Source organism: Pelodiscus sinensis, chromosome 1 (assembly GCF_049634645.1).
Source record: "Pelodiscus sinensis isolate JC-2024 chromosome 1, ASM4963464v1, whole genome shotgun sequence".
In the NCBI taxonomy this organism is placed as follows: Eukaryota; Metazoa; Chordata; order Testudines; family Trionychidae; genus Pelodiscus; species Pelodiscus sinensis.
Genome location: NC_134711.1, coordinates 298,158,238 through 298,185,403, shown reverse-complemented (window position 1 = coordinate 298,185,403; position 27,166 = coordinate 298,158,238). Strand labels below are relative to the sequence as shown.

Genomic DNA, 27,166 nt, shown 5'->3' with positions numbered 1-27,166 from the left:
TTCCAGCCCCTGTACCTGCTCAGGGGAGCTGCTGGAGCCATGTATACTGCTCGGAACTAAATGCTCTAAGCCCCAGGGGGATGAGGAAGGAGGTTCACTTTCTGTGCTGCCTGTCCTGCAAACAAGCAGCTGCTATTGGCCAAAACCAGCCAATGGGAGCTACTGGGTGTGGTGGCAGCAGGAGAAGCCTGTCTCTCCTCCCTCCAGACTGTGTTCAAAATCACACATGTATCATTGCAGCAGCTTTCCTGAGTGCCGAGTGAGAGAAGGCAGGGACCAGGCTGAGGCTCTTGCCAGACCTGGAAGCTTGGCGAGCCATATCTGGCTTGCTTCTCTTTTGCCTAGCCCTGTGGTAGGAGCAAGCTGGGTATGTGAGGTCTTGGCGTGGGGGGCGTAAGGGGTTTTGGGGTGCAAGGTCTGGGTATGCGAGAAGCTGCTTACCTGGCTCCTCACCCTTGAGTCCCACGCAAGGTCTCCTGCTGATCCCATTGGCTGCAACTCCAGCCAATGAGAGCAGCAGATAGAGCCTATCGTTAGCAGGCATTCCCTCAGCTAGATGGGTGAGAGGGAGAGGAGAAATGCAGCATGGAGCTGCTTGTTCTGATCTCTTTCTCTTTTGAAGCAGTCTGGTGGGGTTGGGGTGTGGCGGGTGTGAGGCTAGAGTGCCAGCGCGGGCTCTTCATTGCGGGACTCATGCCATGGACCACCTGGAAGGCAGACTGTCCTTTGAGAACAACTGCTCTAAAAGAATGCACTTGAGGTGTTGCTCGCTCTGGGAGTAAAAGCTGAACAAGGAAATGCTTTCGTCCCAGGCATTTCAAGCTCTTTAAATTGCCATTGTAGACCGATATGTAATCTCATTAATCACATTGCCTAAAACCAAACACACTTATCCAGTCCCTCCTATCAGGCCAATTCTATCATCTACTGCTGTAATTATTGCTATGATTAAACTGCTTAAAATACCAATTAATAAAAATGTAAAGCTAAACAAGTTATACAGTAAAAGACACACTGTTTTAAGACCATGTCTACAAATGGAAAGAAAACTGATTGTTAGGGACATGGGTTTATAACTGAATGGTAGTTCTTTGAGTGATGTCCCTGTGGGTGCTGCACTGTTGGTGTCTGGCTCATCCTTGCACTAGAGGATCAGCCCAACACCAACAGTGGAGCACCCACGGGGACAAAATTCTCAAACCATCATTTCTGCACAATGCGAGTAACTTCCCTAACTCCCAGCTCACAGGTTGAAGTATATATCTTCCTAATAATTTAAATTGTTACAGAATAGTCCTTCAGCATGGCAGCCCTGGGCTAGAGAAATTCATATTCAGTGCAGAACTGTGAAGTAGTGTCACCTGCTCATTTGAAATGGGAATATTCCCTTGACCATAGGTGTGTTGTCGGGATTGTGACAAAGCCCAGAGGAGGTAAGAGAGAAAGGAAATCTAAAAGAGAGGAGCTTAAAATTTTTGTAGTGTATGGCAAAAGTTTCAAGATAGCTGTTCTCAACTTATTTTTGTCAGTTTGTGGATACTAGAAAAAGACTGAAGTATTGATAAAAGTAAATGAACTTTTAAGGACTTCATCGTTGGAAGCAGCACTGAAGAAATGCATTCTGAGCTACCCTTTTAAAGATGGAACAGTAAAGCAGCAAGAGAAACCTTGTGCACTAGATACGGTCTAGTTTCTGAAGTAGGCCTCTCCTCAGAGTTCAAAAAGACTACTGATGGCACAGCTTTCAAAACTATACTGTTAAATATAACAGTGAGATCAAGGATGATAAAGTACTGTTGAGTCTTCCAACTATGGAGAGCATTGAAGTTCCATTGGAATGAACCAACAATACTTAAGAGTTTGTTTGGATGATTAAGTTTTTTCTCAGCATTTGTTCAAGGAGGGTAATTTGTGGTAGCCTTGGCAAGCTGGTCAATTGACCAGTCAAATAACATCATATGACCTCTCCTGTTTGTCCACAGTCAAATGTTCTAGCAAAAATGACTTGCTGTAGGCACCATTGGGTTGTATGGTAATGCCATTTTATTTTTTTAGAGTTTCACTTAATTGTGTTTCAGATTTTTCTGAATTCAAATAACTCGGCTAAGAAATTAGTTGTTTGTAATTAGATGCCATTATCAAAGGCTAAGACTATTGAAGACCATGAAGTCTTACTCTTTTTTTACTGTACTAATAAATTAATGCTTTAAAATCTTACCCCTTTTGATATTATTTGATGATGTATGACTTAGGGATGTGAATGGTTAGCTGGGATGAATTAACATTAATGTCCTGACCTGGTGCACTGTGGGTGGAGGCGCTCCACCTGGCAGGCCTAGTCTGGTTGGAGCAACCACAACCTGAATTGAGGGGAGAGAGGCACTCCAGCCTTGCTGTGGCAGTGGGGGATGGTGGAGCTAAGGATGTTAAATATCGATTAATTTATTAGTTGAGTAGTAGATGGAATTTCCATCAACTGCTTGACTAGTCGATAGTCACTTCCACATTCCTCCTTTGAAATGTCTAAGAGAGGGACTCTTGTGCATTTCCAAGTTAGAACTCTACATGCAGCCCAGGCCAGCGGGAAGTCCCACTGATTCTGGGCTCTACACGAGTGCTTCTGCTGTGAAATGCACAAGAGCCTTTGTGCATTTCCAAGTTGGAACTCTACATGCAGCCCAGGCCAGCGGGAAGTCCCACTGATTCTGGGCTCTACACGAGTGCTTCTGCTGTGAAATGCACAAGAGCCTTTGTGCATTTCCAAGTTGGAACTCTACATGCAGCCCAGGCCAGCGGGAAGTCCCACTGATTCTGGGCTCTACACGAGTGCTTCTGCTGTGAAATGCACAAGAGCCTTTGCTGAGGCTCTTCTGCATTCCTCCTTTGAAAGGTACAAGTCCTTCTGGCCCCTAGCTGCATGCTGTGTGCCAGCTTTGAAATTTACAAGCGTCCCTACTGGGGGCTCTTGAGCATTTCAAAGTGGAAGTGCTCGCTTTGGCACAGAGCCTGGGATCAGATGGGGGAGTGCCCAGCTGATCCCTGGTTCAATGGAAATGCTGGGCAGAGCCCAGGTCAGCTGAGGACTCCCAGCTGATCCTGGGCACTGTGTGGGGATCAGCTGGGAAGTCCCCAGCTGACTCTGGGTTCCATGGAAATGCTGCATGGAGTTTGGGGTCAGCTAGTGAGTCCCCATTTCAAAGGGGCAGTGCCGCATGGAGCCCATACCCCGGGCTCCATGCGGCTCTGCCGCATCTAAGTACTCCCTTCCCCCTCCTTTGCTTCCTCTATCAGAGGCAGCAAAGGGGGGAGGGGAGAGTGATAGTCAACTAGTCCTTAACATTCTTATGTAGAGCTGCTCCTGCCCAAACGGCCTTGAGCAGCCCTCCATCTACTCCCGTTAAACATTATGTTTAACTGGTTAACTGATTAACTGGGATTTTACATCCCTAATATGACCAGTCAGTTAACCAGTTATTTTTGGACTGGTCAAATGCTCAGCCCCTAATGTATGGATGTTTTTCTTCATTATTTTCTTCTAAATTTGTCAGCCATTTCCCTAGCAGTGTTAGCTTCAAAGAGGGAAGATGTTAATGGTATATATTGACTTACAGATAGCAGTGGATACTTGGTAAATGCTTTCTGTGCTGCACACCATGTTTTTGTTTCAACAATCTGTGCTGTAAAGACACAGCATAAATGTTAGAAAGATGGTTGTTTGTACTTCATTTGCAAAATTCATTTCAAGTCATTTATTAACTGAAGAACATGAACTAGGCACTGTTTAGAGTGCTAAATCAGGGTTTGCATGGGGCAGTGAGAGCTTAGCATGTTGGAATGCTTTACAAATCATATCCCCATTTAGACAAGCCCTTAGTTTTAAAATTACACCTTATAAATCTCTTAATGATTAGGTGTAATGATATGAGTTATGAAAATCTTAAGTGAAATAGTTGTAAAAATAGTTTTTACTAATATTGGTAGCTTTTGGTTTTCACATTTTAAAGAACATGTGATTTGAAGTCAGCCAATAGAAATATAAAGTTGATTGTTGCTACTTAGAAGTTTCAGAATTGCCTTTATTTCTTGGGAAAGTTTCATACAAGAATAGCAGAAGCGGGAGAACTTCATTTATCTTCAAGGTTTATATTACAGCGGACCACAAATTGGATCTTTGGCTATATGTACGTTTGCAAGTTTTGGGTGCGAAAGTGCTGTCGATAGGCAAAAGAAGTCAAAACTGTAAACTTGCCAAACCAGTTTTTTCTGGTACATACTGTGGATAACTCATGGCCACATCTGCAGCTCCCTCATCGACAGAGTAAAGCATTGTGGGTATGCACCCCACAGTGCCTTGTCTCCTTCACTCACTAAGCTGTGTGGGAAAGTAGAACATACCACTAGGAATATGAAAAATGTCAGACGTCTCCTTTCTTCCCGATTTTTTTTTTTTTTTTTTTTTTTGGCTTACTGTCACAGCACCTTGAGCACTGGTGGTGAGAGAACATGGATTCTAGCCTTCTGGCCCTTATTCTGAGCAGTGTACAGAAGAAAGCATGCATCGCAGCATATACCTACTAGTGGACGATGATGATTCGGATTCATATTCAGAGGACAATGAATTGAGATATTGTGCTATGGCAGACCTGATATACATTGTGGATCATCACTTTTGGGGTTGGGAAACCATTTCTGAGCGGTGGTACTGCATTGTCATGCTGGCGTAGCTGAGGAGCAGTGACTACCAAACTTTCAATTGTTTAAAGTAGGGGTGGCCAACCCACGGCTCGTGAGCTGCACGCGGCTCTTCAAAGAAAAAATTGCGGCTCCAGCACCCGTGGCTCTGAAAGGGGCAGGGTGTTCCTGTCTGCACGAGATGCTGGTGCAGACTTCAAACTGTCCACCCTTAAAAGGGCAATGGCTGCTCTGTTCTGAAAAGGGCTGTGGCTGCCCTTCCACCCCCCGCTTTTTTTTTCCCTCGTCAACTTTTTTCCCTGGTCTCTTTGCGCTGTATCTACCGCTATTTTGGTTCTTCATCTGTAATGGGTTGGCCATCCCTGGTGTAAAGCAACCTACCTGGTGTTGTGTACTGAGCTGACCCCTGAACTGTGGTGCAAGGACACCGAATTGAGCTGCTCTCAGTAGAGAAACATGTGGTCATTGTTTTGTGGAAGCTGGCCACTCCAGATTGCTACTGTTCAGTCGTGAATAATTTTGGAGCGGACAAGTCTGTTATCGAGGCAGTACTGCTAGTGTGTATGGCAATAAATTGCGTTTTGGCGGACAGGACTGTGATTCTGCAAAATGTGGTTGACATAGTGGCTAGCTTTGCTAAAAAGGGCTTTCCTAGCTCTGGAGGGACATTGGGTCACAGACACTTGTTATGGTGTCAGCCCCCCGTCCTTGTCTCAGACTACACTTGGAACAGTCTGACTCTTGAGCTGTCAGAGGAGCGCTTTGGTTGGCCATCGGTATCAGGTAGGCTCTGAGGAACCACTTCAACAGTGAGAGGGTCTGTAAGCAAGGTATTCTCATGGTATCAAATGGTTCAGGCCAGAGCATTTGGTGTAGGTTGTTTAACGCACATACTCATGGAAATGTGCATGACCTTTTGACCTTTGTCTTTGAAAATGTGACAGCTGTTCTAATGTCCATTTGTCACTGGTGCTTTCACAAGGAGTGGAGTGTAAGGGGAAGAAACCATTATTGGATTGTAATTTGTGTGGGAGTAAAAGGGTTGCTGGATACAGAATTGCACCTTTGCAGCCATGAATGTTGATGTCGGGGGTAGAAGCATGGATGCTGTCAAAAGAGTTCTATATGGGAAGCCTTTGAACATAAGAATGGCCAGCTGGGTCAGACCAAAGGTCCATCCAGCCCAGTACCCTGTCTGCTGACAGTGGTCAATGCCAGGTATCCCAGAGGGAGTGAATTGAATAGGTAATGATCAAGCGATCTCTCTCCTGCCATCCGTCTCCATCCTCTGACAAACAGAGGCTAGGGACACCATTCCTTACCCATATTGGCTAATAGCTATTTATGGACTTAACGTCCATTAATTTATCTAGTTCTCCTTTAAACCCTGTTATAGTCCTAGCCTTCACAACCTCCTCAGGCAACAAGTTCCACAGATGATAGCATAAATTATATTTCTGGATGCGCAGGAATATAACTTATCATGTGCCGAAAGTGTCCGTCTGCTATGTACATTGGACAAATGTCTCAGACACTTCGCCAAAGGATCAATGCCCACAAAACAGATATTAGACAGGATCACAAAGAAAAAACAGTTTCTTGCCATTTCAACCAGCAAGGACATTGTCTCAATGACTTGATTACCTGCATCCTGCTTCAAAGTCCTTTTAAGACTACACTTGAAAGAGAATGCTTTGAACTGTCATTCATGCTTAAATTCAACACTTTACACTTAAGTTTGAATAAAGACTCTAATTATCTTACCATTACAAAGATAGCTTCCCTAATTATCACCTCTAATATCATTAGCTCACAGACATTTACCTCCCGCCCCCCTATTCCCGTTCTGTTCTGAAATTTGATTTGTCCTTTTCATATGTGTTCCTTTTTTTTTAATTGTATCCTTTGGTATATATGATTGTGACAATTTTCTTCCACTATTTGATCTGAGGAAGTGGGTCTGGCCCATGAAAGCTCATCACCTAATAAACCATCTTGTTAGTCACATAGTCTGGTGTAGCTGAAATAAAAAACAGGACTATCACGGCTACATTTCTATCACTATATAGGGGCAGTAATATATTCTTCATCTTATTTTCTTCCTATTGGCTTTTTGGACTGCCGCTGTACACTGCGTGGACGTTTTCAGAGAACTATCCACAACGCCAATATCTCTTTCCTGATTAGTTGTAGCTAAATTAGCCCCCATCATAATGTATGTATAGTTGGGGTTATTTTTTCCAATGTGCATTACTTTACATTTATCCACATTAAATTTCATTTGCCATTTTGTTGCCCAATCACTCAGTTTGGTGAGAACTTTTTGAAGTTCTTCTTTTTGAAGATAGTTAAAACCAAAGCAGACTATCTCGAACAGTTGAGTATCGTCCGCACACTTTGCCACCTCACTGCTTACCCCTTTCTCTAGATCATTTATGAATAAGTTGAATAAGGTTGGTCTTTGGACTGACCCTTAGAACACCACTAGTTGGTTATAGCCGCTATTCGTAAAGATTATATTCCCCCAAGATATTTTTATCCTGCATGAGCTGTAGCGTGCACTCAGTGGTCTCCTCTGTTCGTAGATTGGCTCTAGATTATCTCTGCTCCCCATCCCTATCTTGTCTCCACTCTCTCTGCTCTTTGTTGCCTTTTTTTTAAACTTTGGCCAACTTGAGTGACCTGACAACTCCTTCACCAAATCATCACATGTCATTGGTTTCTTTTTCCTTAATTGACATCCTCTGTTTATCTGGTGTTCAAGATGGCTGAGTTCTCAAGATCTGGTCTGCAAAAGTAACCATTAACAATAGAGTGACTGTATTTTAAAGATTGTTACATTTCACTAACACGCATGCTCCTGAAGAAAACTTCCCATGTTGTTGGATTAGTCTGGAGGCAGGCACACATCTCTGTAGACACTGTGATGATGATTTTAAAGAATTAGGAGAAAGTGGTGGGAGGAGGTGAAGAAGGGTTGCTTATGACTCTTCAAGAAAGTACAGACCATGGTTGTGCAGCAGTTGTACAAGAGAATAATATTTGATAATCCTACACTTGTCCACAGGCTTTTGGAGGCAAATAGGGGACAACCTGGTCCTTGTGTAGCTAAATTGTGTGCTGCCTTGGTGCTGGCAGCACACATTGAGGGCTGGTTTGGAAAAATGTTGTAGTGGGGAGGAGGAGGGGAGGACGAGGACCATGGCAGCCCTGCCATGGAATCTCCATGACAAGAATTAATAAGTACATCAGGCAAACCGTCAACACCATTCTCAGGTAGATTCTGTTGCTATCTGTGCGTGCACCGATGCTGTGTTTGGCCATAATGCAGATCCAGGAAGTCAAATACAGCACCTAGTTGTCCTTCACTGCTGTCGTGTGTCATCGACAACAAAACAGTGTTGTTCCATTATTGCTGGATTAATTGGCAACGGTATTTTTGATGGTGTTACTGAGTGCAGGATGTCTGTTAGCTCTTTCCTCAAAGCGGAAATTTTGTAGCTGTGTCCTTGAGGCCCCACACATGCACACCAGCAGCTGTGTGTTGTTAGGATGCAGGCATCGTGCATGTGCAAGTCCCCCCTCCCCCCCAGTTCTTTCTCTACCGCCTCCAGCTACAGACGGACTCAGCAGTGCTCCCTAGCTGTTTCGTGTCTAGATGATTATACTTCTTAAAACCTAAAATTCATTATAGTAGTTAATTAGTTAATGAGTTTAAATACTTAATTGCTTTGTTTAAAAAAAAAAAAAAACAACTAGATTAGTATAAGGGTTTTTTCTTTTTCTCCCAGTTAATCCCTTTCTGCAGTCTCTGACTGTTTCCACAGGTATTCCTGGCTAACCAGGGCTTAAGCGCTGCATCTCCTGTAAAGAGCCTATCCCGATATCAGATAGTCACTCACAGTGCGTTCCCTGCCTGTGAGAGCAGCATAATGCTCAGAAATGTCCTCATTGGGCAAAGCTAAAATTGTGGGCACAGAAAGACAGAGACCCCTGGTTCAAAGTTATTTTTAATTGGAAAATTTGCTAGAACAGCCTCTGATGTGGGCCAGCAGCCTGAGGAACTTAAGCAGCGCGGATCCAGAAAGCCCACCACCCCAAAAAAAGAGCCTTCTCAGCACCTCAAAGGGCTACTGCACCGAAGCAGCCGTTTCCCTCACAGCCGGTGCCAAGAGTAGCGCTGGCACCATGCCGCAGTACGTATGATGCTGCTGGTGTCTTGGGAGCCCCCAGCAGAGACAAACAGCACACATGCACTAAATCGCGCTCTGAGGCGACAGGCTTCAAGTTGCCTGCCTCGTTAGCTGCAGCACCATCTGGCAATGATACAATCTTGCTGATGCAGCATGAGAGTGCAATGCCAATCACATTAACAGGCACCTCAGCTGCCCCCCCCAGAGGCACCTGGTGCAGCACTACTGCCATTGGCACTGAGGCATGATTTGGCTCCTCAGCCTCTATGCCTCTTGCTCCAGCACCGACAACACCTGTTGGGCATTACACCCAACACAGAGACTTTCCATTTTTTACTCACCATCTTTACAAGCTGAGTGTTCTCTGCTATGTTCACATCAGAGATCTCACACTCAGGAAAAAATTTCATCCAAATCTGATGACTTCTGTAGGGGATTTTCACCAGAGAATTCTCCTTACACAGCTCAGAGTATTTTCTCTTCCAGATTTGGGAATATGCTTTCGTATTATAACAATCCCTGGGTACCTCTACCTGAGCCTTAACCTTAATACCAATACTGGAACAAAGGGCACTATTATCACACACACCAGCATGGCCAGAAATGATAGAGTGCAATATTTCCCCTCTAAATACAAAAAGGGGGGACCCATTCATACAGGAGGCAATACCCCCTTCTTTGCATTTCTTCCTATCCCGCTATTGAACAGAGTAATTCACAAGATAAGGAGGGACAGGGCTCATCTCATGCTTATAACAATGGCATGGCCAGCTGGAAGAGACCTTAGAAGGCCATCAAGTCCAGCCCTCTGCCGAAGGCAGGACCAATCCCAACTAAATCAACCCAGCCAGGACTTTGTCAAGCTGAGACTTAAACACCTCTATGGATGGAGTCTCTACTACTTCCCTAGGTAACCCATTCCAATGCTTCACTACCCTTCTAGTAAAATAGTTTTTCCTAATATCCAACCTGGACCTCTCCCACCGCTACTTGAGACCATTGCTCTGTGTACTGCCATCTGTCACTACTGAGAACAGCCTTTCTCCATCCTCTTTGGAACCTCCCTTCAGGAAGTTGAAGGCTGCTATCAAATCCCCCCTCACTCTTTGCTTCTGCAGACTAAACAGACCCAACTCCCTCAGCCTCTCCTCATAGATCATATGCTCCAGCCCCCAAATCATTTTGGTTGCCCTCTGCTGGACCCTCTCCAATGCGTCCACATCCTTTTTGTAGTGGGGGGCCCAGAACTGGACACACTACTCCAGATGTGGCCTCACCAGAGCCAAATAAAGGGGAATAATCACTTCTCTGGATCTGCTGGCAGTGCTCCTCCTAATGAACCCTAATATGCCATTAGCCTTCTTGGCTACTAGGGCACACTGTTCACTCATATCCAGCTTCTCATCCACTGTAACCCCCAGGTCCTTTTCTCCAGAACTACTACTACTTAGCTGGTTGGTCCCCAGCCTGTAACAATGCTTGGGATTCTTCCGTCCCAAGTGCAGGACTCTGCACTTGTCCTTGTTGAACCTCATCAGATTTCTTGTGGCCCAATCCTCCAATTTGTCTAAGTCACTCTGGACCCTATCTCTGCCCTCAAGCGTATCTACCTCTCCCCCAGCTTAGTGTCATCCGCAAACTTGCTGAGGGTGCAATCCATCTCCGCATCCAGGTTATTAATAAAGATATTGAACAAAACCAGTCCTAAAACCGAACCTTGGGGCACTCCGCTAAAAACCGACCGCCATTCTGACAATGAGCCATTGATTCCTTGATTGCCTCTGATTAGCCTCAGGCTCAGCCTTCCCCTGTGTTTTCTCCCCTGCCTGTTCTTCCTGAACAGTCTATACCCTTCCATGGCAGCCCTGTAGTAATGCAAGTCATCCCACCAAGTCTCTGTTATCCCAATTAAATCATATTTCATAGTTCTTCCTGTTTGTTGCCCAGGCTTCTCACATTAGTGTACAAACATCTCAAATAACCAGTTGATTGCCCTATCTTCTCCATTTGAATCAGGGGTCCTCCTTTCTTGCTCATTCCTCGATGCATTTCTTCCTGGTATCTGACTTTCTCACTCCACTCAGAGTTTTGGTCACCGTCCCCCGACGAACCTTGTTTGAAGCCCTCCTCACTAGGTTTTCAAGCCTTCCCGTGAAGATGCTCCTTCCTCTTTTGGCTAGGTGGATCCCATCTCTTCCTAACAGTCCTTGTGCCCGGAACAGAATCCCATGGTCGAAGTAACCAAAGCCCTCTCTGCGACATCACCTGCACAACCATGCATTTACTTCCTCAATTCGACGATCCCTACCCAGTCCTTTCCCTTCAACAGGGAGGATGGACAAGTATACCACCTGTGCTCTGAATTCTTTTATCCTTCTTCCCAGCGCTACATAATCCTCAGTTACCCGCTCAAGGTCATTCTTGACCGTATCGTTAGTTCCCACGTGGAGAAGCAGGAAGGGGTAGCAATCCAAAGGTTTGATCATTTTTGTAAGCCTCTCAGTCACATTCTGAATTCGAGCTCCTGGTAAGCAGCACACCTCTCGAGATTCCAGATCCGGACGGCAGATGGATGGCTCAGTCCTTTTTAGGAGGGAGTCCCCAACCACCACCACCCATTGTCTACTTGTGGGGGTGGTGATCGTGGAACCCTCATCCCTCGGACTATGCATCCCATGCCTTTCAGTAGATGGTGTTCCCTTGCAGTTTCTTCCTTGTGAGGTCCCTTCCAAAGCATTCACCACTTCAGAGCCTGTGGAGAGAGCCTGAAAGCGATTACTTACCTCTATAGCATTGGGGGATTCCTGTGCTGGCCTTTTCCCCCTTCTAGAAGTTACACGCTGCCAGTTCTCTTCCTGGTCCTGTACTGCCCTCTTTTGCTCTTCCGCCTGCTGTGCTTGCAGGGTTAAACTCTGCCTTCTGTCGAGGAAGTCTTCATCCTCTGATTGAGCGTGGGGTCGATGCTTGGGCCTCTAGTCCTTTAATTTTTCCTCCAAAATGGCGACCAGCTTGCACTTAGTGCAGATGAAGTCTGTTCTTTCTTCTGGGAGGAAGACAAACAAGGCACACGGTGTGCAGGTAGCAACAGCAGACCTATCACCATCCAGCCCTGCTGTCCTGGAGAAAGGATTTAAAAGAAAGGAAAGAGAACCTCGCGCCCTTCTCTCTCCCCTTCCATACTCCCTCTCTAAACTCCTTGTTAGCACTCACCTGTTCACAGGCTCCTTGGTCGCTTGCTCACTGCTTTATAAAGCCCTGGACTGCCTGCAAGTCCCTCCCCCTACCACGGCTCTGCCAATCAGCAGAGGCTTCTACGATTTAAACTTTAATTAGAAGCCAACAGTTTCCACCTGCCAGTGACAGCACAGTCCATGAAGGAAAGGGGGAGGGGAAAAGGGAAGTGAAGGGGGGGGGGGGGGTTGGGATACCATTATGTGACAAATGGTAGGGTCTGTATAAAGACTAACAACATTCATCTTTGCCATCAGTTATATCTCTTTTGTTGACTTCAGTTGGACTTGGAGAGGCCGAGAGTCAGGGCATCAGCCCTGGCACAAGGACCGTGAACTGCTGCAGCAGCTTTCATGTGGGGCCGAGAGCAGCCCCTGCCTGCAGTGGGAGCCTTTCGTGCTCATCCCCAGTGGGCATGGGCAGTGTGTGCTCTAGCCGTGCTGCAGCGCCTCTCCCCCCCCCCCCCCCCCCCCCCGTTGAATTGGCTAAATGCATTGTCAGCAGTATGTTTAATCAGTTATACTGGATTTTACATCCCTAGGCTAGATGAGTTAAATATTCACTCCTGTTTGTTGCATTGTTGCAAGTTTTATTAAGGTATATGAAAAAACAACTATTTGTTCAAGTAGTATCTAATTTTGGTTTTGTCTTTACAGGTTTTAAAGCAGTGAAATCATGGCTCATTCAAAGACACGGGCCAATGATGGAAAAATTACGTATCCTCCAGGAGTCAAAGAAATCTCTGATAAAATATCTAAAGAAGAGATGGTGAGGCGATTAAAGGTTAGTAAACAGTTTACTAAATTGTAGAAGTTAATTTGGGGCATCTTGAAATTACTTTCAATATGAGCATGAGACTTAGTATAGTATGTTCAGGTTGAACTTCTCTAGTCCAGAACTTTCTGGTCCTTAAACATCCATTATTCAGAGTTATTATAGTTAGCTGGATATCCACTCTTCATGGATGCGGTCAAGTTTCCCGTTTTCCCATAAAGTTTGTTTAGAGCTGCCAGTCCTGGCTCTTCGAGGGGCCGCATGGGTGCTCCACTTAGGTGTGTCAATGCCGCTGTGCACACGTCCTGGAGATTTTTGCTAGCAGTCTCCTGGGTGCTGACACGTGCTGCGCTATTACACAATCGCCCCGATTGACAGTTAGGCATGTACTGGCAGCTGTTCCCTCAATTCCTTCTCAACTGCCGCCGACGTCGGTCATACTTCAGCCAGTCTCACTAATACATTGGGGGGGAAAGAGAGAGGAAGAAGAAAAAGAAAAGATAAAAAGATAAGTGGGCGAACCGGTGCGTGGTCACTTCCGCAGCGTCATGCTTCCCCCTAAGACAAATAATCCTGTCATGCCCGCACCACTGGGCTTGAAAAGGTGTACAGGGTGCGGAACAGCAATTGCAGCAGCAGATGGACATGAGCAGTGTCTGCACTGTTTAGGGCAAGATCATCCAGTTAGTCACTCCTTGCACTGTCAATAGCTTGCCCCACACTCTAAGAGGACGAGAGATTTACAAAGAAACCTTCTGTTTATGGATAACATGGCTGAGACACAGCCTCATTCACCCCCCTCGGATATAGCCTTCTTGGGGAGGAAGGCAGGAGGAGCACTCCCCTGCAGGGACATGCCAGAGACCAGGAACCAAAGCGGAGCACAAAACACTCCCAGTCCCCCACTGAGCTTCAGCCTCTAAACAACAAATAAGTAAAAGAGGCTGATAAGACCACCAGCAAACAGGCTCCCAAAAGCAGGACAAGGGATCTGGCTTAAAGAAAAGCCGTGATCCTAACATAGAGCAAAGGTCTGCTGGACATGCTTGAAGCTCCCCACATAGGAAAGCGGTACCTCAGAGCAGCAGGAATACCGGCAAGCTGCAGAGCAGCAGAATGCTGTGTGAGCAATCGCTCGGTAACACCAGTACCTGCGCACTTGAAAGTGCCAGTGGTATAGCTGCAGACAGCTGTAGGGAGATACACAGCACTGCCTCCCCCATACTCCAGTACTGAGTTTCATAACAGAAGCAGAACTCGCAGTAGCATTGGTACCATGCTTGCCACTATTTGGTACTGATGGCACGCCATGCTCCAGATATTGTCTATTCCCCCGTACACCAGCATCACAAACATCCACCAAATTCAATGAGGACGAGGAAGAACAGTCAAAGAGCCAGCACAGAGTTCTCCCACATGCGGGAATGCAGTACCAGCAAATGAAGACATGGCACAGTGGATACCTCCACCAATTCTGCCACAGTGGGCGTATTGGGATCCTTGGGCATCTTTATAGAACCCAACAGTTTCAAAACAATATGCAGATCCTGGTGACGCAGTTGGCTGACATGAACATCCGAAAGAGAGCCCGCTGCGCCTGCAACCCTCGGCCACTGCTGGATGGGAGGGGCCCGGGCTGAGTGACATCACGGGCAGGAGGGAGGGAGGGGGCTCTCCTCCCCCACCCCTGCTCCCCCCAGAGACGGCTGCACAGTGGAACGGCCTGGTAGAGGCGAGTGGGGCAGCTGCTGCTCGGAGCACCGCCCTTCCCTTCACGCATCCTCTGCTGCCAGCCTTAGTGAGTGACTGTCCTTGCCACTTCCCCTGGGAAGCCGCTTCTCCCTGCACTGCCAAAAGTACCTTAAAACCTTCTCCTGGAGGAAAGGTTACCCCATGCAAAGTTTGGTTGCGGTAGCTCTTATAGTGCCCATGTTAGTGCACAAACATACAAACATTCTCCTTTTATATATTATATATACATGCATACTAGCTGGACTTAGCCGGTGTTGCCTGGGAAACCGGAGGAACAAAATTTAGAAAAACAGAAGCTGGTCCTGACAGCGTCCAGCCATACCACAGCTGCCAGTGCCTGACATTTGGCCAGTATGGTAGACTCCCATGCTTTTCTACTGCTGCATAAAGCAAAAATCTCTGACTCCAAAAAGAGGCATTGCAATGTTGAGAATCAGAGCTATTTGACTTGGCAAACTTAGATACAAAAGTCACAATAGAAACTGTCTCTGTTTTCTTCCCTTGTCATGAGTCTTGGAGCCATTAAAAGCACAGTGGAAGGGAGAGCCTCCAAATTACCATGACTTGTTCCCCCCCCCCCCCCACCATTGCTGGAAGCATATGGAGGCCCCTCTTCAGTAGTGCAATGTTTTGCTTCCTATCACATGGTATTTTTGCTAATTATCCTTGTAGAAGCTAATGGGGTTTTTTTGGGGGTAGGAAAGTAAGGGATAGGTATGCTGGGTCTGCAGTTTCTCATCTAAGAGCTGAGTATAGGGATGCGTCAATCGATGGGGCTGGCCCTACTGAATCTGAGAGATTTCAAGGTGACACCTCAAACTCTTCTCCTTTCTTTTTTTGATGAAATTATGAATCAACTACCTGAGCCTGCTGACACCTCCTATAGTCTCTCCTCCAGCAGCATCCCCTTGACCAGCTGCCCCTCCCATGGACTGCATCTCACCCCCCCCTCCCCCGGATCATCCAGTATCAAACGCAGGACCAGTGCCCAGATTTGAGGGATCCCCTCCCTCTTCTCCCCCCCCCCCCCCCGCCTTGGATTAATTTCTCACCCACCCAGCATCATCCAGTGCTGCCCCTTGGGTCAGTGACCTCCAAAGGACATCTCTTCCCCCTCCCCCCCCCCCCAGCCATGGGATTCATTTCTCTCTCTCACTCCCTGCAGGATTGTCTGGCCCCACTTCCTTCATCCCCCTACAATCCTGCCCTCCCTCCACTTGGCCCTAACGGTCCAGCCCCACGCACACAATCCTGCCCTTCCCCCACTTTCTCCCAACAGTCCAGCCCCCCCCCCCCAGACCAGCTTGCCCCCAACGATTCAGCCCCCCAATCCTGCCCTCCCCCAACTCCCTCCCAACAGTCCAGCCTGCCTGGACCAGCCTCCTCATTCATTCCCTCGCCATCTCTTCCCCGCCCCCCTCTCCCCCCACCTCCAGGTCCCCAGTGTGCCTCCTTCCGGACATTTTTTTTCAAAGTGGCAACTGAGAGGTAACACCAGCCCCGCCCCCTCCGCCTAGAGTGAGCCCCAGCAGCAACCTGCCTGCCCATTGGTCGGCTGCCGGGTCCCGAGCCAATCACAGTATTGAAGAGGGGCCTCCATATGCTTCCAGCAATGGTGAGGAGGTGTTGGTCTCTCATCTCTTCCCTTCCACAGTACCTTAAAACCTTCTCCTGGAGGAAAGGTTATCCCATGGAAAGTTTGGTTGCGGTAGGTCTTATAGGCTACGTCTACACTGGCCCCTTTTCCAGAAGGGGCATGTAAATTTCACTAGTCGTCGTAGGGAAATCCCCCGCGGCATTTAAATAAAAATGTCCGCCGCTTTTTTCCGGCTTTTAAAAAAGCCGGAAAAGAGCGTCTACACTGGCCCCGATCCTCCGGAAAAAGTGCCCTTTTCCGGAGGGTCTTATTCCTACTTTGACTCAGTGTAGACGTAGCCCTTGTGTCTAAGTTATTAGAGCACAAACATTCTTGTGTGTGTGTCTGTCTGTCTGTCTCACTCTCATTCATATATATATATATATATATATATATATATATATATATATATATATATATATAAAAAATATAGGATGAGAGAATAGTTTGAATTAAATATCAGAAAGGGCTCACTGATCTCTCTAACAGCTTTACAGGCAGATTTAGATGCGGTGGACACAGCCTTCAGGTTGATGGCATCGGTGGTAGTGCTGAGACAGATGTCACAGCTGCAGCTGTCTGGGTTTCCCAGGGAGGTTCAATTGAACATTGAGAACCTCCCATTCGAGGGCGAGAAGCTCTTCGCAGAGACAACAAACTCAAACCTCCACACATTAAAGGACTCCAGGGTGACACTCCATACATTAGGTATACAGCCCCCTGGAACCAAGAGAAAACAATACCAACAGTGTAAGTATAACCAAAGATTCAGGGAGCTAGGGTACATACAACAATAAAGACTCTATGACAACAAGAGGTGCATGAGACAAACCTGATGCAGACAGCCAAACGAGCAATCATCCACTCAGTCTTCCACCTTGTGTCACCAGATTTGAGGAATTGGTTGAGGGTACAAAAGCCCCTGATCTACCAGGGCAGGTACATCCAAGCAAACAAACGTTCGGAAACAGACTTGCCGCATTCTACCCGGCATGGACAACCATCACATCGGACCAATGGATCCTGGAAATAATATGAACCAGATACTGCATACCATACAAAGCAGTTACACCAACTCTCCTCCCTTTCCCATCCTTCTTCAGGGACCTCTCTCATGAGTTGGTCCTCCTGGAAGAAGCACAGCGCCTCCTAGAACTAGGCACCATAGAGGAGGTACCCAGCAGTTACAGAGGGAAGGGTTTTTACTCCCAGTACTTTCTAACTACCAAGAAATTGGCGGGGGGGGGGGGGGGGGGGCGGGAGCGGGAGGGAAAGAAGAGTGGAGGGAAGGGGAGAAGAGAAGGTGGAGACACATCTCTGGGGGCTCAACCGGTGGTTCAAGTACCATTGATTCAAGATGATCACGTTGGCAAAGATTATACCTGCCTTAGAGAAAGGAGCCTCGCTATAGCTTCCCTCAACCTCGAGAATGAATATTTCCATGAATCCATTCACCCAGCTCACAGAAGAACCCTCAGGTTCACCATCAAAGACTTACACTATCAGTAGAGAATCTTCCCCTTCGGGCTGTCCACGGTGCTCAGAGTCTTCTTCCAAGTCTTGTCAATGGTAGCAGCACACCTGCGAAGAAAAAAGTAAACCTCTTTCCATAGCTTGATTATTGCCTGATGATGGCATCCACCTATAGAGACACGGAACGCTCACTGAAGTCAACAAAAGCATTATTCGACATGCTTGGGCTCCTACTGAATCTGGAGAAGTGCACCTTCACTCCAACACAGACATTGGAGTTCATAGGTGCACAGTTAGACTGAAATTGGGGCATAACCTCATTGCTGGCCCACATATGGTCAAAAATGCACAATTTGATTGTCCGTACAGAATTGCACACACATCAGCACGGACATGCATGCAGATACTAGGACACATGGCCACGTCCACATTTGTAGTCCCCAATGCCTGATTACATATGAGGCCATTCCAGGCATGGCTACACTCCATGTACTGCGCCAGGCACCATCCGCTCCAGAAAACTATCCATGTGCTCAGACGGGTCAAGGACACCCTAAACTGGTAGACCGACATAAACAATGTCTGCATAGGGCTTTCATTCCAAATGCTGCCTCCATCTGTCACTATCATGATGGACGTGTTCCTGTTGGGATGTGGAAACCATACAGGGACAATGGACATGCCAAGAGTCCCAGTTTCACATCAGTGTGTTGGAACTCAGAGCAGTGAGGAAGTCATATGCTCAAGTCCTTCCACACATATGAGACAAACACGTGAGAATATTGGACAATGCCGCAACAACATATTACATAAGCAAGGGGAAAGCAAGATCACACAGCCTGTGTGTGGAAATAATGAAACTATGGCGATGGTGTATTATACAGAACGTCACATCTACTGCAGTGTACTTACCGGCAAGGACAACGTCTTAGCGGATGCTGTCAACAAACAATTCCCACAGGACCACAAATGAGAAATCAACATAACCAACCTGTTCAGGAGATGGGGATACCTGGTGGTAGGATTGTTTGCAACGCACATCAACTCTGTGTCCCCTGTATTGTTCAAGAGTGGGCATTGAATCATGATCTCTAGGAGATGCTTTTGCAATACACTGGGATTTCCTATTAGTGTGTATGCATTTTCACCTATGCCTCTAATGCACCAAATGGTAATAAAAATCAAACAGGAGGCAGCAAGAGTTATACTCGTGGCTTCCAAATGGCCAAGACATCTGGTACCCTATCATATTACAGCTCGGCACACGTCAGCCGTACAAGTTTCCTCTGGTACGAACTCTGTTGACTCAGGACAAGGGGCGCATACTACACCCAGGATATATACATTAAACCTACAAACCTGGATGCTTGTTGGCTCTCACAAAGAGTTAATCCTGTCTTGAAGGGTCAGAGAGATCCTAATTCCAGGAGGCCCTCTACAAGGTGAACTTACCTGCAGAAGTAGGCTATGTTTGTGGTATGGAATTTGGCTCACTCATGGGATCCACACAAGGCAGGGATATCAGATGTACTGGAATATATCCTTCTGCAGGACACAGGACTATCATTTAATTCTATCAACGTACATTTAGCAGCTATATCAGCCATTCACCCACCCATACAAGGGTATTGCATTATCTTCCACCCATGTGTTAGGTGGAAAGGCATATGGAATCTGTATCCACCACAGAGAGAGCCAGTGCCATCTTGGGATCTGAGCCTTGTGCTCCACTCTATCATGAAATGAGTTTTCGAACCACTTGCAACTTGCGCTGTACTCCATCTCGCATTAACATCAGCTAGGAGAGTGGGAGAGATAGTGGCACTCATGGCAGATCCACCGTACACTGTATTTGACAAGGACAAGGTCGTCCTTAGAACCCACCCAAAATTCCTCCCCAAGATATCTACCTCATTCCATTGTAATGAACTGATATACCTACCTGTGTTCTTCCTGAAACCATACGAGGACAGCATACAGACAGTCCTGGATATATGCAGGGCATGAGTATTTTACTTAGAACTCACAAAATACTTCCAAAGAACACCCAGGCTATTTGTCTCACATGGACAGGTCCAGAGGTCAACCTGTTTCCAACAACGAATATCCAAATGGATTTCTACACGTATACTGCTGGCTTACTCCCAGAAACACAGACAGCCACCAACAATTATATGGGATCACTCCATGAGAGCAGTATCTACCACAACTGCATTCCTTAAGGGTCTTCCAATAGACCTCATTTGCAAAGCTGCAACATGGGCTTTGGCCAATACCTTTGCATAACATTATGCTAATCATTCGACACTAGATTTGGACATACCATACTGTCCAACATCCAGTTCTGCAGCACAGAGTGTTCACGGCAAAGCAGGAACACTGCTGCATAGTCACCTAAATGGAGCACCCACAGGGACTCTCAAGGAAGAAGGGAAGGTTACTCACCGTGTGCAGTAACTGGAGTTCTTTGAGATGTGTCCCCAAGGGTGCTCCACACCAACCCTCCTCCCCTGTGCTTTGGGCTAACACAGTCTGGCGTAGAGAAGGAATGGAGAGAACGGCCGCTGGCAGATGCTTGTCTGTCAGGGTGATTGTGCAATAATGCGACATGCTCTGGCGGCTGGGAGACTGCTACCAATAATCTCCGGGCTGTGTGCACAGCTGTGTTGACACACCTAAGTGGATCACCCACAGAGACACATCTTGAAGAACTCCAGTTACTGCACAAGGTGAGTAACCTTCCCTTCTGTGCAGTTATCTAGCTCTAATTTACCCCTAAATGTTCTCTAACAGTCTAATAAGCTGTGGAAGTGTTGGCAATGCTGCTAGACAATGTTGAGCTCCTGTCATCCACAAAATTGTTTGGTTCTGAACCAGTCTGGTCCTGAGGGTGCCAGACTAGAGAGGGTCAACCTGTATTATATTTATTAAATGTGTGTTTTTAAACTTGTGGTATATATATCAGAGTAACTATTTATTGGCTGCTTTCTGCCCCTGCCTCAGATTACACAGTCCAAAAATATTTGAATAAAAGTAGAAGCCCAAAATGGCAATGAATAGTTGAAATAAATTGTGTATTACTATTTCTATGAAATACAATTTTAAATACATTCATCTTATTTAAAAACAAGGCCATGTATATGGATGGATCTCATTAAAAAGGAAGGAAATAAAGGAAAATTGCCCTGGGTGAGTGTGTGATGGAATCTTTCTTGTCACTTTCAGAATCCCTTTCACATATCTCAGGAAGGTGGTGTTTTAAACTTCTTTATTCTGAAAAGAAGTGTGATATCATCTTAAAAACAATATGCCTACTTCAGTGGGTTCTCTGTGCTGTATTAGAAATTTGTGATTGATAGATTTGCAATATAGAGGTGCTAGGGCGTTTGAGTAGAACCAATCTTAAGTTAGTATGTTAATTTTTTTGATCAGTTCATGGAAATACATTAAAATATTGAGGCCCTGTCTCTTCTCCTATTTCATTGTTTTGAATTCCTTTTCAGAGGAGGTGGTTCATTGTCCTATAAAATCTAGACTTAGGAAAGAAAATAAAAATATTTCCCTTTTGATTGGCTTAATTAGTACCCTTGCAGTAGAAGGTTGTCTAATACCAAATGAAAATGTAAGATTAATCCCAGTTGTTGCAGTGTTCTAGCTCACTATCTTAATATTTTGAGATTAGATTGAGACTGTTACTTCCTGTAAATACTTCTGTTGTGCCGGGCTGCAGTGTGAGAACTATTAGTTAGTTTAAAAAAAAAACTAGAAAAACAAGTTGAAATTGGACCATTCTGAACAAGATGAGTGGATATTATCCAACTAGAAAAACAGATGAGATGACTCTTTTCAAAGTGCAATGCTCCAGAAAGTTTTCCTATCCCATAAGGCAGTGTTTCCCAATTTTATTTGGCCACAGAACCCCAAGAGTTGCCTTAAAAAAAAAAGGCCCCTGCCTCGTTTTGTTGAGCCAAAAAAAAAAGCCCTCGCCATGGCTCTGTCTCTTTAACAGGGGGCGGGGGAGTGCCGGCTCTTCGCGGAACCCTTGCTTTCGCTTCGCGGATCCCCAGGGTTCCCCGGAGCACCAATTGGGAAACACTGCCATAAGGAGATGACAAATTTGGTAGATCACCATCGGATGAGCCTAGGTAGAGATAGTCCAGGGCTCTGATTTTCATCTATCTGTGGTAGGTAAGTTTGGTACTACCTGTGTAGTAAGTCAAGGTGGTCAACTAACCATTCTGCTGCCCTAGTAAAGGAAATGTTTTAATTAAAACAGATCAATACAAATTCATTCTTAAGTCTTGCATCTACAAAAATAGCACTCTGGAAATCAATAGAACAGAAACAGGGGTGCTGGCACCAGTTTATGTTGTATTGATTCCCCAATGCTATTTTTGGGTACTGCCTGCACCCCAGTTTCTGTTCTCTGAAATACCTGGTTTGAGCGCAACATCTGCTGTTCTATTGACAATATCCAACACTAGGAATACCCTCTAATTGAAACAAAATTTTCTTTCCCACCAAATTTACTCCCTTTGATGGTATAGCTGATGTGGTTTAATCCTATGGTGGTGTCACTTGGGTATACATATGGATAGAGTTGGCAATGGGGTTTGTTGCAGGGATAAGTTCCTGGTTTAGTATTTCTGTTGTGGGGTGTGAAGTAAGGAGGTTAAGGACTACTAGTTGATTATTGGATACTCGAGTTGATTTTTTTCCCCCCACCCCCCTTCTGCCTTTATAGAGACAGCAAAGTGGGGGAGGAAGAAGGGGTAATTCAAACTGGCACTGCCTCTTTGAAACCCTGCCACGGCGTCTGCAGGGACCCCGGGTTTAGCTAGGGATTGCTCAGCTGATGCTGGGCTCCAGTGCAGTGTGTGGAGCCCGGGATCAGCTGGGGAATCTCCAGCTGACCATGGGCTCTTCGTAGCACTTCAAAGTGCAGCACCGCATGGAGCCCGGCTCAGCGGGGACTCTGACTCTTGTAGGTTTCAAAGCTGGCATGCTGCATGCAGCCCAGAGTCAGCGGGACTTCCCACTGGCCCTGGGGTGTACACGAAGTTCCACATTCCTCCTTTGAAATGTACCAGTGGGGGCTCTTGTACATTTCAAAGGAGGAATGCAGAAATGCCTATTGAGTAGTCTATGGAAATTCCATAGACTACTCAACTAGTAAATTACTTGATATTTAACATTCTTAGTGACACGCTGATGGTGAGTACTTGTCTCAGATGGGGGGAAGAGGGGCAAGTGTTAGCAAGAACTGGCCTGCCTCTACATCTGTGAGGGCAAAGTATCGCCAACTATGATAAGTTGTAGATCCTTGATAATGCGTACGAAAGGCTTTGGTTGGGAGCTATAGGTGATGGCTAGTGTTGTTCTGTTGATTTCTTTGTTGGGTCTGTCTTGAAGTAAATGACTTCTGGGTATGCACCTGGTTTCTTCTCTTTTCCTGTTGGGTATTGTTCTAAGAATGCTTAATAAAGATCCTGTACGTCAATGATCTCCAACCCTTTTAAACACAAGATCGCTTTTTTATTTGAGGTGCAATGTAAGATCCATCTCAAACCCAAATATCCTTGCCCTGCTTCCTTCCTGCCCCTTCTTTGAGGTCCTGCCCCTGCTCTACTCCTTCTCCAAGGCACCACCCTGCTCACTCCATTCATCTTCTTCCCCCATCCTCACTCACTTTCACCAGTCTAGGGTAGGGTTTAGTGTGCAGGCTCTGATCTTGGGCCAAGAAATTGTGAGTGTGAGGGGGTCTCTGGGCTTAGCTTGGAATTGGGGATTGGGCTCCAGGAGGGTTTCAGAATGCAAGCTCTGGGAAGGAGTTTGGGTGCATGCAGACTCATGTCTGGGGCAGGAGGTTGGGTGTAAGAGGAAGTCCAGGGCTGGGACGGGTTCAGGAAGTAGGCTCTGGCTCGGCACTGTTTAACTGAGATGGCTTCCGGGTGGTGGAGCAGTGAAGTTAAGGCAGGCTTACTCCTGCGCTGGCCCTGCTCTGTTCCCGAAAGCAACTGGCATGTGCAGCAATGGTTCTGTAGTGCCATGTGCTGCTCCTCATCTGCAGGCACTGAGCTCATAGCTTCTGCTCACCATGGTTCCCCGTTTTTGATCAATGGGACATACAGGAGTGGTGTCTGCAGGCAAGGACAGCATGTGGAGACCCCCTGCTCTGCCTTTCTCAGGGATTGCAGGGACATCCCAGCCACTTCCAGGACCAGCAGTTACTATAAGGATAATTACTCCAGCCATGACAGGTTAGGCATTTTAGAACTCACAGCTCAAAGAATTAAATGTAAGTGTAAGACAGAAATGAAAATTATGAAATGCACAGACGAGTCAAAAACCAAAAATAACACCTTTTGCAAGCAGTAAAAGAACTAGCAATCATCCCTCATGTATGTGTTAGGAGATGAGTGAAAGACTGTGTGTGTTTGTGAGAATGCAAGACCCACACACAGTGTGAGTGGCAGAGATTTGCATTACCGAGCTTCTTCCATCCCCTTCTTTCTGTGTGGATATAGGGTACAGAAGTGGGGAGAGGAGGGACACCCTGACATCATCGCCCTGCCTCTTCTCACTCCCACACTCTACATAGTAAGCAGAAGGCTACTAGGAGGGCAGCTCCAAGGCAGGAGAAGCATAACAGTGGTGGAAGGGCAGCTGAAGTGCTAGTGCTTGATAGCTGGACCAAACCAGTAAGGATCACCTGTCAGAGGCTCCAGGATCTACCAGTAAATCCTGATCTACTGGTTGGTGACCACTGCTTTAGGTGTTTATCTCTGAGGGGTTGGAGCAAATTCGATTGTACCTTAGGGTACGTCTAAACTACATGCCTCCGTCGACGGAGGCATGTAGATTAGCCAGATCGGCAGAGGGAAATGAAGCTGCGATTAAAATAATCGCGGCTTCATTTAAATTTAAATGGCTGCCCCGCTCTGCCGATCAGCTGTTTGTGGGCAGATCGGGGCAGTCTGGACGTGACGCGCCGACAAAGAAGCCTTTCTTGATCGGCACAGGTAAACCTGGTTTCATGAGGCATACCTGTGCCGATCAAGAAAGGCTTCTTTGTCGGCGCGTCACATCCAGACTGCCCCGATCTGCCAACAAACAGCTGATCGGCAGAGCGGGGCAGCCATTTAAATTTAAATGAAGCCGCGATTATTTTAATCGCGGCTTCATTTCCCTCTGCCGATCTGGCTAATCTACATGCCTCCGTCGACGGAGGCATGTAGTCTAGACACACCCTTAGTGCTTGGCTATAGAGAATGGATAACGTGTTCTGGATGAAAGCTGGAGGCATGTACGTAAATATAGTGGTCAGTAGATTTCAGGTATAGAGTAATGTTTGTGACCATCACTTGTACTGTAATGTCCAGGAATTGGATCTCTTGTGTGGATTGTCCAGGCTTATTGATGGTGGGCAGGAAACACTTGAAATCTCGGTGGAATTCTTCAAGGGCTTCCTTTCTAGGGGTGCAGATGAAGATATCATCAATGTAGCACAAGTAGAAGGAAGGGCACTTGGGGACGGGAGCTGAGGAACCATTGTTCTAAGTCACCATGAAAATGTTGGCATACTGTGGGGCCATATTGATAGCCATGACTGGCTCTGACTTCAAGCTGTAAATCATCCACAAATCTGAAATGGTTGTGGGTGAGAATAAAGCCACAAAGTTCAGCAACCAGTTATGCTGTGATGACACTGGAGATACCGTTCCTGATGGCTTGCTGTCCATCCTTGTGTGGAATATTGGTGTATAGAGCTTCTACTTCCCATAGTGGCTCAAATGGTTATTTTGAGGGAGATCATCAATGGATTGTAGTTTTCTCAGGTAGTTGGTGGTGTCTCAAAGATAGCTGGGGGGGTTGAGAGCATAGGGCTTGAGGAGGGAGTCAATATAACCAGACAGTCTGGCTTAAGAGGACCAGTGTCTGAGATGATGGGCAGTCCAGGATTTCCAGGTTTACGGCTCTTGGGTAGGAGAGAATTTGTTTCTGTCCTTTTTCAGGTAGTTTCTTGTGTAGCTTCTTTTCATGCTCCTTGGTAAGATCAGAGGAGATTGACCTGTAGAATGCGGTGTTAGAAAGTGACTATCAGCCTCTTGTTCGTAATGACCTATTCATGATAACTACCGGACCTCCTTGATCAGTCTCTCAAATGTGACTATCCCTTACTCTCTCAGATCTTGGGAGGCAGACTAAATCTTGCTTACACACAGCCCTCCAATCTGAGACAAGGGGGTGGGCCTGGGTATAGGTGCAGGGCAGGATTCTGACCTGGTACAGGAGGGGATGCAAGGGTTTGGATTGTGAACTAAGGCAAGAGGGAGTTGTGACCCTAGGGCAGGGGATTGGAGTCTGGGAAAGGGTGAAGGTATGCATGCAAGAGAGGATTCTGACCTGGCGAAGAGGTGCAGGAGTTGGGGTTGTCATCTGCGGCAGGGGATTAGGTTGCAGGGTCTGGGTACAGAAGTGGGGGTGCAGAGAGTTAAGGTTGTGACCTGGGGTAGGAGTGCAGGAGAGGGAGCAGAAGGTTATGGGGAGAGAAGGTGGGGTGCCAAGTGCAGGCTCTGGCTGGGAAGCGCTTTCCTAGGTTGTTCCCGACCAGCAGATACCTTAAATTCCTTGCCTTTCACACCCCCATCTGCTGCTCAAAGCAGCCAGTTGTGGGGGATGGAGGAAGCTCGGCAATGCCAATCTCTGCCACTTTCACACTGTGCGTGGGTCTTGCATTCTCACAAACACACACTGTCTTTCACTCATCTCCCAACACATGTGCTTCTCTGAGTGCCGTAAGCCCTCAAGGGGGGTTACTTGGTTCGCTGCCTGTGCCACAAACGTGACCCAAGCAACTCCCATTGGCTAGTTTCTGGCCAGTGGGAGCTGCGAGATTGTGCTGGAGCTGGGGGCAACCTGTGAAGCCTCTCTACCTTCTCTCCCCCATTCCCTCCATAATTCGAAGCACTTACCAGAAACACTGCTTTGAGTGGCTTGCAGGGCAGGGTGGGAACCTGCCCGAGGTTCCCACTCAGTCATAGGCAATTTTTGGCGGTGTGGTGAGCCAGATGCAGCCCACAGGCTGTATTTTGTCAACCCTGGTTTAGACTCTAAACTCTTCAGGACAGGAGGGACCCTTTTTATACAGGCGTGGCCCCGTTGGGTCCTGATTTTGATTTTGATCTCTTAGTAATAAAAGTAAGGTTAAATTTGCACTAAGTCCTGGGTTAACAAGTGATTGCCTTGAAACTCAGAGTACTCTGCTTTGGTTCATGGGTTGTCCTGGAGAGAAGATTGCTTCAGCCTTTGTTTTTAGAGAATAGAAACTTAAAATCAGAAGGAAAATAAAGGCAGGAAAAATTCACATTTGGATTTGTGAACTTTTTCTTTGTAACGCTAAATGTTTTCAGCA

At 46.5% G+C, this 27,166-nt stretch overlaps 1 protein-coding gene across 4 annotated transcripts in view; it reads left to right on the top strand.

The window, feature by feature from the left end:
• The window catches only part of PDS5B (PDS5 cohesin associated factor B), a 254,198-nt gene that overhangs the window by 20,446 nt on the left and 206,586 nt on the right, over positions 1–27,166 (top strand). For all 4 annotated transcript variants that reach the window (XM_075919194.1, XM_006134210.4, XM_006134209.4 and 1 more), the window contains exon 2: positions 12,773–12,899. In XM_075919194.1, coding sequence (XP_075775309.1) covers positions 12,792–12,899 — 108 coding nt within the window. In that variant the 5' untranslated portion in view covers positions 12,773–12,791. The remainder of the gene's footprint in view (positions 1–12,772; positions 12,900–27,166) is intronic.